This window comes from Aethalodelphis obliquidens, unplaced genomic scaffold (genome assembly GCF_003676395.1).
Source record: "Aethalodelphis obliquidens isolate GAN/ISIS:26980383/991018 unplaced genomic scaffold, ASM367639v1 scaffold27, whole genome shotgun sequence".
NCBI classification, from domain to species: Eukaryota; Metazoa; Chordata; class Mammalia; order Artiodactyla; family Delphinidae; genus Aethalodelphis; species Aethalodelphis obliquidens.
In genome coordinates this window covers 7,344,597-7,356,787 of record NW_020837971.1, presented here as the reverse complement: position 1 = coordinate 7,356,787, position 12,191 = coordinate 7,344,597, and the positions used below count along the sequence as shown (strand labels likewise).

Here is a 12,191-nt window from a genome sequence, read left to right as displayed (position 1 = left end):
TTTCAGTACAGGATGCAGTAAATTACATGAGATATTCAACACAGTTTATTATGAAGTAGGCTTTGTGTTCGTTGTTTTTTTGCCCAACTGTGGGCTAACATAAGTGTCCTGAGTGATGTTGAAGTTACTAGGCTCAGCTATGACGTGTGGTAGGTGATGTGTAATTAAATGCATTTTGAACTTATGATATTTTCAACTTGAGATGGGTTTTTTGGGACATAACCCCCATCGTAAGTCGAGGAGGATCTGTACTGGAGGTGTGTGATGTTGTGTTTTTAAGGTGTTTTTCATCTAGCTGAAGTGACTCGTGTGTGATGTCTTTAGAACAACGACTGGAGGAGGGTGGCGGTTTCAGATCCCCTCTTTCCACTCAAGCACCCTTGACGGCAGCTCACTCAGAACCTGCCGCTTCATCCTCTTCTCTTGCCAGGCCTTTGATCTCAGTGGTTTGCAGTGCTGGAAGCCACGGCTTGGCCTCCCATCCTCTCTGTGCCGCGGGGGCTTTGGCTGGTCCCTCACTGGCCGTTTAGAAGCCCTGGCCTCAGAGGGTGGTCTGGCTGGTGGCAGGCAGGAGGGAGCCTCTGGATCTGGCCAGCCAGGCGCTGTCGTAGCTCTCCTGTGTTTGGTCTTTTTTTCATTTGTATTTTTTGGCGGAGGAGGGGTGGTCCCTTCCTCTTCCTCCTTTACTGGGAACTGAGCCTCAGAGTTTAAGTCATTTGCCAGAGTCTTGTAACTTACAGACGTAGAAACAGATTTGAATCCAGTTCTGCAAACCTCACATTCCATTTTCTTGCCCACCGAGTCTTCTTTACTAAATGACATGAGGGATTCATCTGAGCCGTTTCCGGTGCTGGCCATCCGTCTGTTGGGCCGGCATTTTTATGTTTCTTCTAGAAGTCGGTTTTGCAGCCACTCCCTGCTCGGTGTGAACACCTTGCCTCTTCGTGTGTGTCTTTGTGCTGCCGTCCTTCTCATCATTTCTCATTTCCTGTGTTTCTTCTCCTCGGCTCGTACCTGGCCTTTGGTGAGGCCTCACTTTGGTCAGTGCCCTCTTAAAGAGGGACGTGATGTGGGGCAGATAGCAAGGAGGGAACGTGTGGGCCTGGCTGGCTTGGGTTGGTCCGTAAGTCTGAGGAACAGGTCTTGAGGGTTAAAACGTTGCCAGAGTTCTCTTGCATTTTCTGGCCCCTCCTGGGGAGCTCTGTGGGCGCCCTGGGTCCTGGGTGCGTCGCCTACTCCCTGCCCTGCTCACGGCGCATGCAGCCTGACCTTGCCGCCCACCTGGGGTGCCGAGCCCCACAGCACGGGCCTACCCAAAGGAGGGACAGTCATTCCAGCAGTCCCCACCTTCGAGTGAGCTCAAGGGTGTTTAATATTCTGCACTGAGCGGGCTTTTCTGTTTTGTCTGTGAGTACCATTTCAGAATTACTTCTGAAATGAGTGAAAAGCCATGGTTACATCTCATCTTTACCGGAAATCCCAGCTTGCCGGTCAGTTTGAGGTTTGATGGAGCTGCTGAGTCACTTCAGCATTTTCTGTCTGGGCCTCACCACATTATGCTTCTTTGTCACTGCCCCCTGGTTAACTGTGCTTTCTTGCAGGCCTGGTCTGTGCTTATCTGAAAAGCTTCTCTGGCCCCGCAGCCCTGAGAATCCCGGCCCCGTGCCTACTGTTGAGAATTCCTCAGGGTTCCTGGGGGTTGAGAGTGGCTTGGGTATTTGACAAGTCTGTGAGGGACCTCAGAGGGCCCGGGCCGTCTCAGGAGACCTCTGTTCTGCAGTGTTACGTGTCCACAGCTAAACCAGAATTGACTGGTCCCTGCCCTTAATCTGTATTTGTTAATCGGCCATCATCTAACACTTGAGGTCTTTGTGCTCGGCCCAGGCAGAGGGAGAGGTGAGGGCTGTGGGCCACTTAGGAAGGGATGGGCACCCCCTGGGGAGCGTTCTCTCTACCCTCACGTTAAGTAATAATGCACCTCTGAGCTAGACGTGGTCCGTTAGGGAACTGGCGTGGCCCAATGAGGAGCAGCTAAAAGATACAGGAACCAAGCAGGGATGACCTGCTCGGTGAAGGATGGGGAGAAAAGAGGAGGGGCAAAGCAGTGTCCATGGGGTCTCTGGGCAGTTTGCTCTCTTGTGAAGTGTTTTCCAGAGATGGAGACCAAGAATTTAAATTCTGTTGAGTTCAACTTACAGGATTCCAGGCCTAAATGATCACCCACCGCTTTTCTAGAAAAGGACACTGTGCCCAGCAAGTATTGTGTGCACACGCGCAAACCCCTTATCCCAGGCACTAACTGTCCTGCTGTTTGCTCATGCCAGCAAAAACCCGGGCAGCCGACCTGTTGGTGAATCCCCTGGACCCACGGAATGCAGATAAAATTAGAGTTAAAATTGCCGACCTGGGAAACGCTTGTTGGGTGGTAAGTACAGTTTTCTTTCTAAAACATTTCGGTTGTGATCATGTATGAGAAGATGCTTTTTCTCTCGTTTAATGTCTGTGTTCCTCCACGGTAATGCAGTCTGTTCCCTTCCAGCATAAACACTTCACAGAAGACATCCAGACGCGTCAGTATAGATCCATAGAGGTTTTAATAGGAGCAGGTTACAGTACCCCTGCTGACATTTGGAGTACGGCGTGTATGGTAAGAACGGCCTTTGCCATTTTCCTCTGTGTAAAGGCTCATCCTTTTAGTTCCCATGATGGGGCAGCTCCACCAGGGCCTTTGGTCGAAGCTTTCTGACGGTGAGGGTTGTCCACTGAGGGGTGGGTGAGGGGAAGGTGGCTGCCTTGGGTATCTTAAGAGACCTTCTCTGGCATGTCCTGGTGTGTGTTTTGGTTTGGTCTTGTGAGAGACGACCTCGCGAGGCCCTCTGCAGCCCGCGGCCCCGAGAATGAGAGCCCCGCTGTGGTGACAGTGACTTCAGGGAGCTCCTGTGGTTCCTGGAAGCTTGCAGATTGCGCGCGGTCCCCTCACTCAGGCCGTGGAGGAAGATGAGACGGCTGCGATTTAGGGGAAGGTCGTCTGAGCGGCTCTGACAGACCTTGTCTCCTTGCTGGAGAGAGAGGATTTCCCCACATACCAGGGTCCAACCTCTCTCCTGTTAAGCGGAGTCTAGAGACTGCTCTGGCTTACTGCTCTAGGCTGTGTCCAGCCACGTCTGAGGCACCAGCAGCCGCCTGTACCGTTTGACCGAGTCTGTTCCCTTCCTTAGGCAGCTCAGCGATGGTTTTCCTCAGGGCCTCGGGATGCCTCTTGTTTCTCCAGTACGATGTAGCCATTTTCACTGCCACTTGTGTGCATCAAAAGTCTGGTTGTGTCTAAACTCTCCTCAGCCCCACCAGTGCCTCTTCTCACCTACTCCTTACCTGTGAGCCGATAAGCATGAATGGTTCCTCGTCCATAAGCCAGTTTCAGTTTCTCTCTTGGTCCTGTTTCCTGGTCGGCTTGTCACCTTCCTCTTAGTGGGCTGAGCTTTGTAGTCCTTTGTTGGAAGAGGGGATGCATGTGTCTCTTGCTTCACGTGGTGTTTCATGCTTTCCTCATTTTTTCTCCAAATTCTCCTGTGATATTTAAATGAAAGGGCATGGCATGTGTGTAAAGCTTGGTACTTGTCTTCTCACTAAAAAAACAATGCAGAATAAGTGTATTGTCTGTTATTCAAGGATTAACGTAGCACTTCTTTTGGGTGTGTCCTCTGATGCTAAAGTATAGCACTGTTAGCAAGTCGTGCTAAAACAACATGAAAATAGTGGATGTTCTGTGTTTTTCAAGTTTGCAGCCAGTATGGCCCAACAGATCTAGAACAGTGTGCCCTTCTGTTCCCATGTTGCTCTGACGGGTAATGCCAGAGAATAAGTTTAAAATTAAGTTTCTCAGTAAGTATCAAAAACTGAGCCCTTGCCTTGCTAGGTATGGACAAGGAGGGTTAAAAGAATTGGTGGACCAGATGGCTGGGCTGGCCCTGGTGGGCGGGGCTGACTTCTGAATGAGGGAGGTTATCAGAGTGGGAGGAGGGCAGGGGTCGGAGATCATGGGCCAGAGGCCAGGGGGTGTGGGGGGTGGTAGCCACTCTAGTCTTTTTTCTTTTTAATAATTCCTTTTTTTTTTTTTTTGCGGTACTCGGGCCTCTCACTGCTGTGGCCTCTCCCGTTGCGGAGCATAGGCTCCGGACGTGCAGGCTCAGTGGCCATGGCTCACGGGCCCAGCCGCTCCACGGCATGTGGGATCCTCCCGGACCGGGGCACGAACCCACGTCCCCTGCATCAGCAGGCGGACTCTCAACCACTGCGCCACCAGGGAAGCCCTAATAACTCTTTTTAAATTTAAAAAAAAAGAGAGAGAGAGAGAGAATTGGTGGACGTGTCATGGTTCCTTAGAACGCAGGGCCTGCTGTGTGGACAGGGGTGAGGCTCCCTGTGGGCGAGTCGGGGGGCAGCAGGGAGGGGGGCTGGGGGCTGGAAGCAGTGGGAGGCAGCGGCCAGGTCAGCAGAAGGGGGCGCCGTCAGCAGTGGGAGCTGCGGGGCTGTTGGATCTCAGGGTGTGGTGAGGTCAGGCCCTCCTCCTCCCCAGTAGCACAGAAGGGGCCGTGTCGGGGCTGCCCTCATTTACACTCTGCAGGCTCTTTCAGCTCTGAAATCCTGTGCTTCTAATTTGGGGTGTTGAATTTTGGTGATATAACCAGAAAAATAGGACAAGATCACAGATGTAGTCGGATAATGGCGGAGCTGTCAGTACCGTTTTATACCGGGCTCTCTGTCTGGCCTTCTGTGAGGTGAGGGTCTGTCCCTCCACACAGTCTCCTGTCCTGCTGAGCCCTGCAGTTGCTATGAACAGTGGCGTCAGCGTCAAGAGCAGACTCCTGCGGAAAAGCACTCACTCCATCTCCTTTGCCTCCCTAGAAGTGGAGCGTAAGGTCCCTCAGTACTTCTAGGGCTGCTTAGGAAGTTCTTGTTAATCAGTTTAAGGGTGATTTTCTGGGAGCGGGGCAAGCCTGCATCCCCACCCTCCCCCGTCCCCGGAGGCCGCGGCTGAGAGGTCGCCTCTTGTTCTTCGTAGAGAACCTGGTGCAGATGAGACGTCTTTGCCCAGCCCACCCTGCTGTTGAAGTTTAAGTCTGTAACAGTACATTAAATTCATAATACCAAGCTGTAGTAAAGCTCCAGATTGTTCTTGGTGGTAAAGCCCAGGGTTCTTTGTTATAAAGGGCATCAAATCTTACAGAGACGCTAGTGGAGCTGAGAGTGGTGGCTGGTAGCCGTGTTCACTGGTAAGTGCCTGTGCTGCGGGCAGGGAGGAGAGCTTTCACCACTGGGCAGGGGCAGTGCCGTGAGGCAGAGCAGCTGGGCTTTGTCAGGTGTTGAATCTCTTTCTCTTTTCTTGAGCTTTGGAGCCATCCAGATGTAAGTGTGCATGATTAAAAATTACGTGTGGACCCCGGCACTGGTCGCTCTGCACTTGTGTTTCGGAGTCCATGAATAGGCGTCTTCCCGTGGGCTCCATGGTGAGCCTCAGTCAGCGCTGTAGAGACAAGAAAAGCCAGTCTGACCCATTTCACCAAACTTCTCGGCGGTGGTCACATCACAGAAGGCATACGTGGCCTTATTTTATTCAGAATGGGATACTTGACATGGGATGATGGCATTTCAGGAAGGGGTGTATCTGGTCTCCCCAGAGCCTGAGGACAGAGGCTGGTCCAAGGGAAAGAGGGCCCTCTGAGGGGATTGGGCCGAGTACAGAGTTCCCAAGTATTAAAAATAAGCAATAATAATAGAGGTTATATTGAGAGTAACTTACTGAGTTGAAGGCAATAATTTTTCATGGTTTCATAGTTGCCAGCATAAAAGCAAGTTGTAAAGTACAGAGACTGATGTTTTCGTTGTGGTGTGTGTTTACCCTGCCTGCTGTCTGTGTCCTAGTTGTTAAGAAAAATCTCATCATGCTTCAGAGAATCAGGACCCGATAACATGGCGGGGGGAGCCTTCATCTTGCCTCTTCCTTTTTTCTTTTAAACCATTTCATTGATAGGCTTCTTCAACCTGTGTTTCCTTGGAAATACATGGGTGCTAATCAAAATGGTCATCTTTCAAAGAACACTCAGTGGACATATCTTAGTGCTAGGCTGTCAGAAGTACATACAACCAGATTGAAATGTTTTTGAACATTGATTAGAAGAGTGAGGGAGGCCCCAAGGACGGTGAAGAGCAGCTGGCGCGCTCCTGCGGCTAGATCATGCGACTTCTGGCGTCTTCTTTCTCCATTAGGGTTTCACCCTTTTCTCTTGGCTTGTGTCCCGGATGAGAAAGACGCTCCTGGCCATTCAGTGTGTCATCCACTTGTTCCCCAAGGACCTGTGGCCAAATGTGAGGTGTTTTACCCTGATCTGGGATTGACCCTAGTATCTTTATTGTTTGTTGGGTGGAGCGGGGAGGCCCTGCAGCACCCAGACGACCGCCTGACGTACTCTGTGCTGAGACTGGGCACATCAGACCCAGGTCTGGCTCAGGGCAGGGATCCCGAGTTGTGAACTAGTGTTCGTCACAGGGTAGCTGGCAACAGGCTTGGCATCCCACCTCCCTCCTTTCTTAAAAAAGGAAAATACAAGGTGAAGAGATGTGGTCCTGGGCTAAGCGCGCCCAACCTGGGTTTGTGAGAGGGGCCCCACCAGGCAGACGAGACTTCCCCTGCAGGTGCCCGCCCACACCCTGTGATCCTGGACAGAAGTGGAGAGGGTGGGCTGCTGTGGGGCGGTCTCATCGAGGTGCCCGTGGGGAGGGTGGTACCTTGAGATGAGCGGGCGGTGCCCCGGGCCACTGACCCACAGGCATCTGCAGACCTGACAGGACGGCCCCTGAGGGCCTCCAGAACAGCGAGATCTAACGCACAGGAGACGTAAGTACGGGGAAAAACCAAACACGGGATTTAGCTTGTTCTTTTTAAAACTTCTTGTAAATTCTCATTTAAAACATGTTTTCAAAAAAACATGGTATTTGATTAACAGAGCGATAGCAGTTGTCATTTTTATGCATTGTTAGCAAGTTAAAGGTCATAGTCCTGAGATAATTTTATGAACAACGGAAGTGGGCTCAGTGGCAGCGATGGGAAAGCAGTGCCCCTCCCGACCCCAGCACCCTGGTGCTGGAAGCCGCTCTCCTGGCCGCCCTCGGGCGGGCTGCACGGGGGTCTGGTTCCTCCTGGCCCCAGGGGACAGAGCAAGAGGGGCTTCTTTGGTTCTAGAATGTCCTTTGGTTGAGTCAGAAGTGAATGAAGTGATGATGAGTTGCTGAAAGGAGCCCCCAGTTGCTAAGACATGAAGGTCTTTGCTTCAGGAGAGCAGCCACAGCCGTGGTCCGGGGCCAGGTTAGCCTGCGGGTTGCAGCTGGGCTCTGGGGTCACACAGACCTGGACCTTAGGCTGAGCCCTCATTCTGCCGTTCAGATTAGAGTGCAGTGCTCCGGCCACGCCTGCACACGGCTGCTTCCTGCAAAGTGAAGCAGAGGTGCAAGAATATTTCTGAAGCTTCTTTGAACTTTTGGGAAGAAGAGAAAGCCTGGTGTTGAGCCCTTTCAGGAGGCTCTTTGGTTTGATTCAGATCCTCATAAAATGTAGGTCTCTTGTACCAGAAAAAGTTGCTGGCTTGGGGCCCATCTCCGTGAAGCGCTTAGCATGTCATCTGTTGTATCCTAGGCATTTGAGCTGGCAACGGGAGATTATTTGTTTGAACCGCATTCTGGGGAAGACTATTCCAGAGACGAAGGTGAGTATTGCTGCCTGCTGAGTACCTCAGTCCGGGTTTCCTGAGAGTCCTGAACTTCTGGAGAATATTGTCTTTTTGCACCGAAATAGAGCTGTGTTTTGGTTTTCAAGCACCAAATTCAGATGCTCTCCCTTTGAGCTTGAAGCCCCCTCAGCTGCAGTGACTGGGCAGAGCCTCCTGGCACCGGCGACGCTTTGGAGAGCCCTCGGGCCTCAGCCCGCCCCCGCAGGCCTGAGCCCAGCTGGCCGGGAGAGGACAGGCCGGACGAACCCGGAGCCTCTCCGTGGACCTTTTGTCCACTGATCTGCTGCCCACTTCTCTGTCCTGTTGGGGGCTGAATTTAAAACCAGGGAACTCTGGCTTGAATTCCCATCTGCAGACCTGACCATCTCCATGCTTATTTGCTTGCGATGCTGGGGTAGCCTGGGGTGAGCTGGCATCAGTCACTGTTAATGCTCCAGATGGGGCCTGAGGCCTGCCAGTCCCAGAAGCCTCTGCGTGGATGTGCTGCACACATTGTTGATTTGATTCTATCTCTGATTTTTTACTAATTTCAATTTTTTTCCCCCTCTTCTTTTATCCCATCCTTCCCTTTGCCCCTCCCATTCCCGTATCCTTTTTTTTCTCTCCTCCATAGACCACATAGCCCACATCATAGAGCTGCTAGGCAGTATCCCAAGGCACTTTGCTCTGTCTGGAAAATATTCTCGGGAATTCTTCAATCGCAGAGGTAGTACCTCTTTTTTTTGAAAAGCGCCACGATGCAGACAGAAATGGAATAGCAGCTGCTGGTTGTAGCATTAATGGTGACAAAGGCCTTTCTCCTAAATTCCAAAAGCAACCCAGCAGAATTCCTGTGCTGACTTCAGACTTGAGAAGGAGCCCCTGCCTGGCCCCGTCCTGCGGTCACCCTGTGCATCAGCTCCTCTGCGGTGCCTTGAATCTGGCCACTCGGGCAGAGCCTGTGCTCTGGCTGTTGACGCTGCGCTCTGTTTCTGTCTGCGCGGGCGATGGCAGTGTCTGCATGCAGTGTACTGATTAAATTGTCGTGTGTTTCTGTTTTGCTGGCAATGTTTCCCAATGCAGATCACATAGCATTGATCATTGAACTGCTGGGGAAAGTCCCTCGAAAATACGCTATGTTGGGGAAATATTCCAAGGAGTTTTTCACCAGAAAAGGTAACGGTATTTATGCAACACTAAATTTTCAGCATAATCCTCTCCCAAAGGAGAAATTGTGCGTTCGCGTTTGGGCAGTGGAGAAAGATCTGGACTTACCGCTGGGGGAGTCTGCTGAAGAAGGCTCTCAAGAAACAAAGAATCATCTGATACCTGTGGAATAAGAATTTTGTAAGAGAACAATCTTCCGAAAATCCTTTGACCTCCTCCACACCTCTCCTTTATGCTAAGCACCAATTCATGTATTCAAGTATTTATAAAAGAGGTTAAATGATTTTTAGAAAGCAGCTAGGCTTACCTTTCCATTTTGCACATTGTTCCTGGAACCAGAGTGTTTCTGCAGTGGAGCAGAGGTGGCCTAGAGACTGGACTTCATGACTGTCCATCTGCGTCCTGTTGCATGTGTCTGAGCTGTTTCTGTAGGGGTGTGGGCCTGTGAAGTCCTGTGTGCCTCACATTCTTATCAATCAGATGCTCTTCTCCCAGTGCATTACCTCACACTGTACTACTGTAGGTGATTTATTTTAATATTGCAGTTCTCGTTGATCTTCCTTGGCATGACCTAGAACAACTCTCTTTGCCCTGTGTAGTCCCTAGTGAGTGATCAGTTTTTTAAAAACACCCAAAAGCCCCGGGGAATTTATTTTTACAGAGCCCTTCCCCAATGCCATAGTCTTTGATGTGAGCATAGATAGTCCTCTGAACGCATGTTTTTCCAGCTTTGATTTGGAGGGGGGGTGTGTGTGTGCTGCAATTCCCGTTAAAAAAGAACTGTTTAAAGTTGATGTGAGCGGGACATGGAGTTTCTAGAAATTTCTGCAAGTACTAGATACTCTATCTCCCCTGCTTTAACCAAATTTGGAAAACCAATTTGACTTTTTACTTTCCTGTGAGATAAGGAATTCTTGTAGAGTAATAACCTTTTATGATATACTGTGGTGATGTTCAGCTAACCAGTGCTGTCTTACCCCTTAAAGTCCATCTCCCCATGAATGCATGAGGCCTGAGAGCGAACCATGCCAAGACAGTGGTTTCTTGCTCACGTACTCTGAGCGTGTTGACCACAACTCTTAGGTTTTTTGGGAGCACCCAGTGGGTAACCTCTGAAATATGTAACTGGATGCAGTATCTTGTTATTTCCTTTTTAAAGCTCATCAGAGGAAAAAAAAAATTGTCAAGGAAAAATGTTCTTCAGATACGTATTAATTTTCGTTCTGAGACTCTGGTCTTCGAGTCTGGGTCACTTAAGCAGCTACAGGGGTCCCCCGCCACACCCAGACTCTCACACAGTCTCAAGTCGTGCTCGGGGCAGCGTGTTCAGTGGCACAGCTGGGGCTGGAGCGTGCTGGGGGGCTGGGCACGGCGTGTCACGTCGTCTCCGCGGCTGTCGGCGGGGGTGACTTCCAGTGAGTGCATCCTTGATACAAGGAGGCGTGAGAGGATGTCTGCACCACGCGGTGCGTTAGGAACTGTTTCCGTTATTGGTAAAGCAGAATTATAAACAGGATAACGCTGTGCACATTGTGAACTGGTCAGCAGTATGACTGAGAGAGTGGGCTGTTTCCTAGGAAATTTCCAGAAAATGTTATTTGAACATAGTTGAAGCAAGGGAAAGCTCTGGATTATTTTGGCCTGGGATGGTGTGGCTTGGGGAGTCGTGTTTATTTTAATCAAAGCAGACTGCTTCTTCCACATTTCAGAATGTTTTCAGAGCCCATGGGAGATGGCCTGGGCCTCAGGAGGACTTGGCTGGTAGATGAGCTGCCCCCAGCCATAGCTTGCACCATTGTCAGGTGGGGAGGGTGGCCAGGAGCTAGCAGCCTGGTCTGTCAGGCAAGTAGCAGTGTTGGCCTGCGGGTGCCCTGGAGGGGAAGGGGGAGGGCCCAGGAGGGCTCTGGACCACAGCCCCTGATCCTCCAGCAAAGTGGGCTGTGGGAGCCTCACTCCTCGCCCCAGGCATCAGGCGTGGTGAGGGCCAGCAGCCAGCAAAGGCACACAAGGAGTGTTCCTTTACTCGTGCTGCTGCCGCCCTTTCCTCTGTAGCGAGGTGGCCGTGTAGGGTGGCTGGGCTCTGCCGTCTCTGTCCGTTGTCTGTGGGTGAGGAACCAGTACTGTGCATGGTGGCGAAGAAGTTGAAAAGGAACCAGGGTGGGGCGGGCCCTGAGTGGTGAGAAGGTGGAGTCAGGCAAATGATTTGAAGGTACCCCTGCTGGCAGCCTGTGGTCAGCGTTGCTCGTGGAGATGGCTGCTCTGCGACTCTGGCTCCTGTCAGGCTTTGCCCCTGGTCTGAGCTGCAGGGACTGGGGCAACGCCTGCGGAGTCCCAGCCCAGAGACGACGGTGCGCCTGGGGCCCTCTCCTCATCCCACCTGTGGGGCTCCTTCCCCGGACTTGATGAGCGATGCCTGGGGGACTGATGTCGGCGGGTGGTTGGTTCCAGCTCACAGCTCTCTGTCCTGGGTCCCTCATGCTGGAGGGCGGCTTTCACACTGGCCTTTCCATAAGCGCCCTGCTCCTCGGGCAAGTGGACCACTGCCTTTGCCCAGATGGGAGTATAAAGTGCTTGCACGGGCCCTTGCTGCTCCATTGCCACGTTGTTACGCATGTGTGCTGTAGGGGCTGTGTGCGTGGGCTCTTTTTTGAGGAGCTTGTTTGAAGGTGGCCTGTGGAACTGAAGTGCATCTGGCATCCTTGGTAGAGACAGGCCGACAACACGTGGACTTGCGTTACTGTGGTGACTGGAGTCCTTTTTTCCTTCCTTTGGATGATTAGGCAAGAAATCCCCTAAAATGACTGGGAATTGGGGCTTAAGTTCTCTCCTGATGATTGTTTGTTTATGGTAACTGTGGAACTCAAAAGGGATTTAGGGTTTTCACAGAAGTCTCGGGAATAGTACAACGATGAATGAGGGCCTGTCCTGAAGTCGATTTCACCATGTCCCTTGGGATGAGGGGAGTGATGGTTGCATTAAAAATGTGTTTTGGCATTGCCTCCCCATAAAGGGGGTGAATACACGTTTTGGAAATAATGGGCTCTTAAGTGTATCCATTTAAATTTTTTCTAAAATACCTTTGTGCCAGAACCGATAGAGAAAGGTGACATTGAAAACGGCTTTTCTGTTGCTTACACCACGTTGGCGAGCGGCGGGAACGGGGCGGGGTGGGGGTGGGGGCTGAGCGGCAGGCTTTCCTGCTCTACACTCTCCTGGGTGGGAAGCAGGCTTTATCCCCACTCTGAGGCCAGGGAAGGGGAG

General features: G+C 51.4%; 1 protein-coding gene across 13 annotated transcripts in view; it reads left to right on the top strand.

Moving 5' to 3' along the window:
* The window catches only part of SRPK2 (SRSF protein kinase 2), a 243,231-nt gene that overhangs the window by 221,792 nt on the left and 9,248 nt on the right, over window positions 1-12,191 (top strand). For 6 of the 13 annotated variants that reach the window (XM_027123850.1, XM_027123848.1, XM_027123847.1 and 3 more), the window contains 5 exons: window positions 2,325-2,425; window positions 2,540-2,647; window positions 7,691-7,760; window positions 8,398-8,490; window positions 8,847-8,939. In XM_027123850.1, the coding sequence (XP_026979651.1) occupies window positions 2,325-2,425; window positions 2,540-2,647; window positions 7,691-7,760; window positions 8,398-8,490; window positions 8,847-8,939 (465 nt within the window). Of the gene's footprint in view, window positions 1-2,324; window positions 2,426-2,539; window positions 2,648-7,690; window positions 7,761-8,397; window positions 8,491-8,846; window positions 8,940-8,971; window positions 9,111-12,191 lie in introns of all 13 variants that reach the window. The other 7 variants (XM_027123851.1, XM_027123853.1, XM_027123856.1 and 4 more) reach the window with 3 other exon arrangements.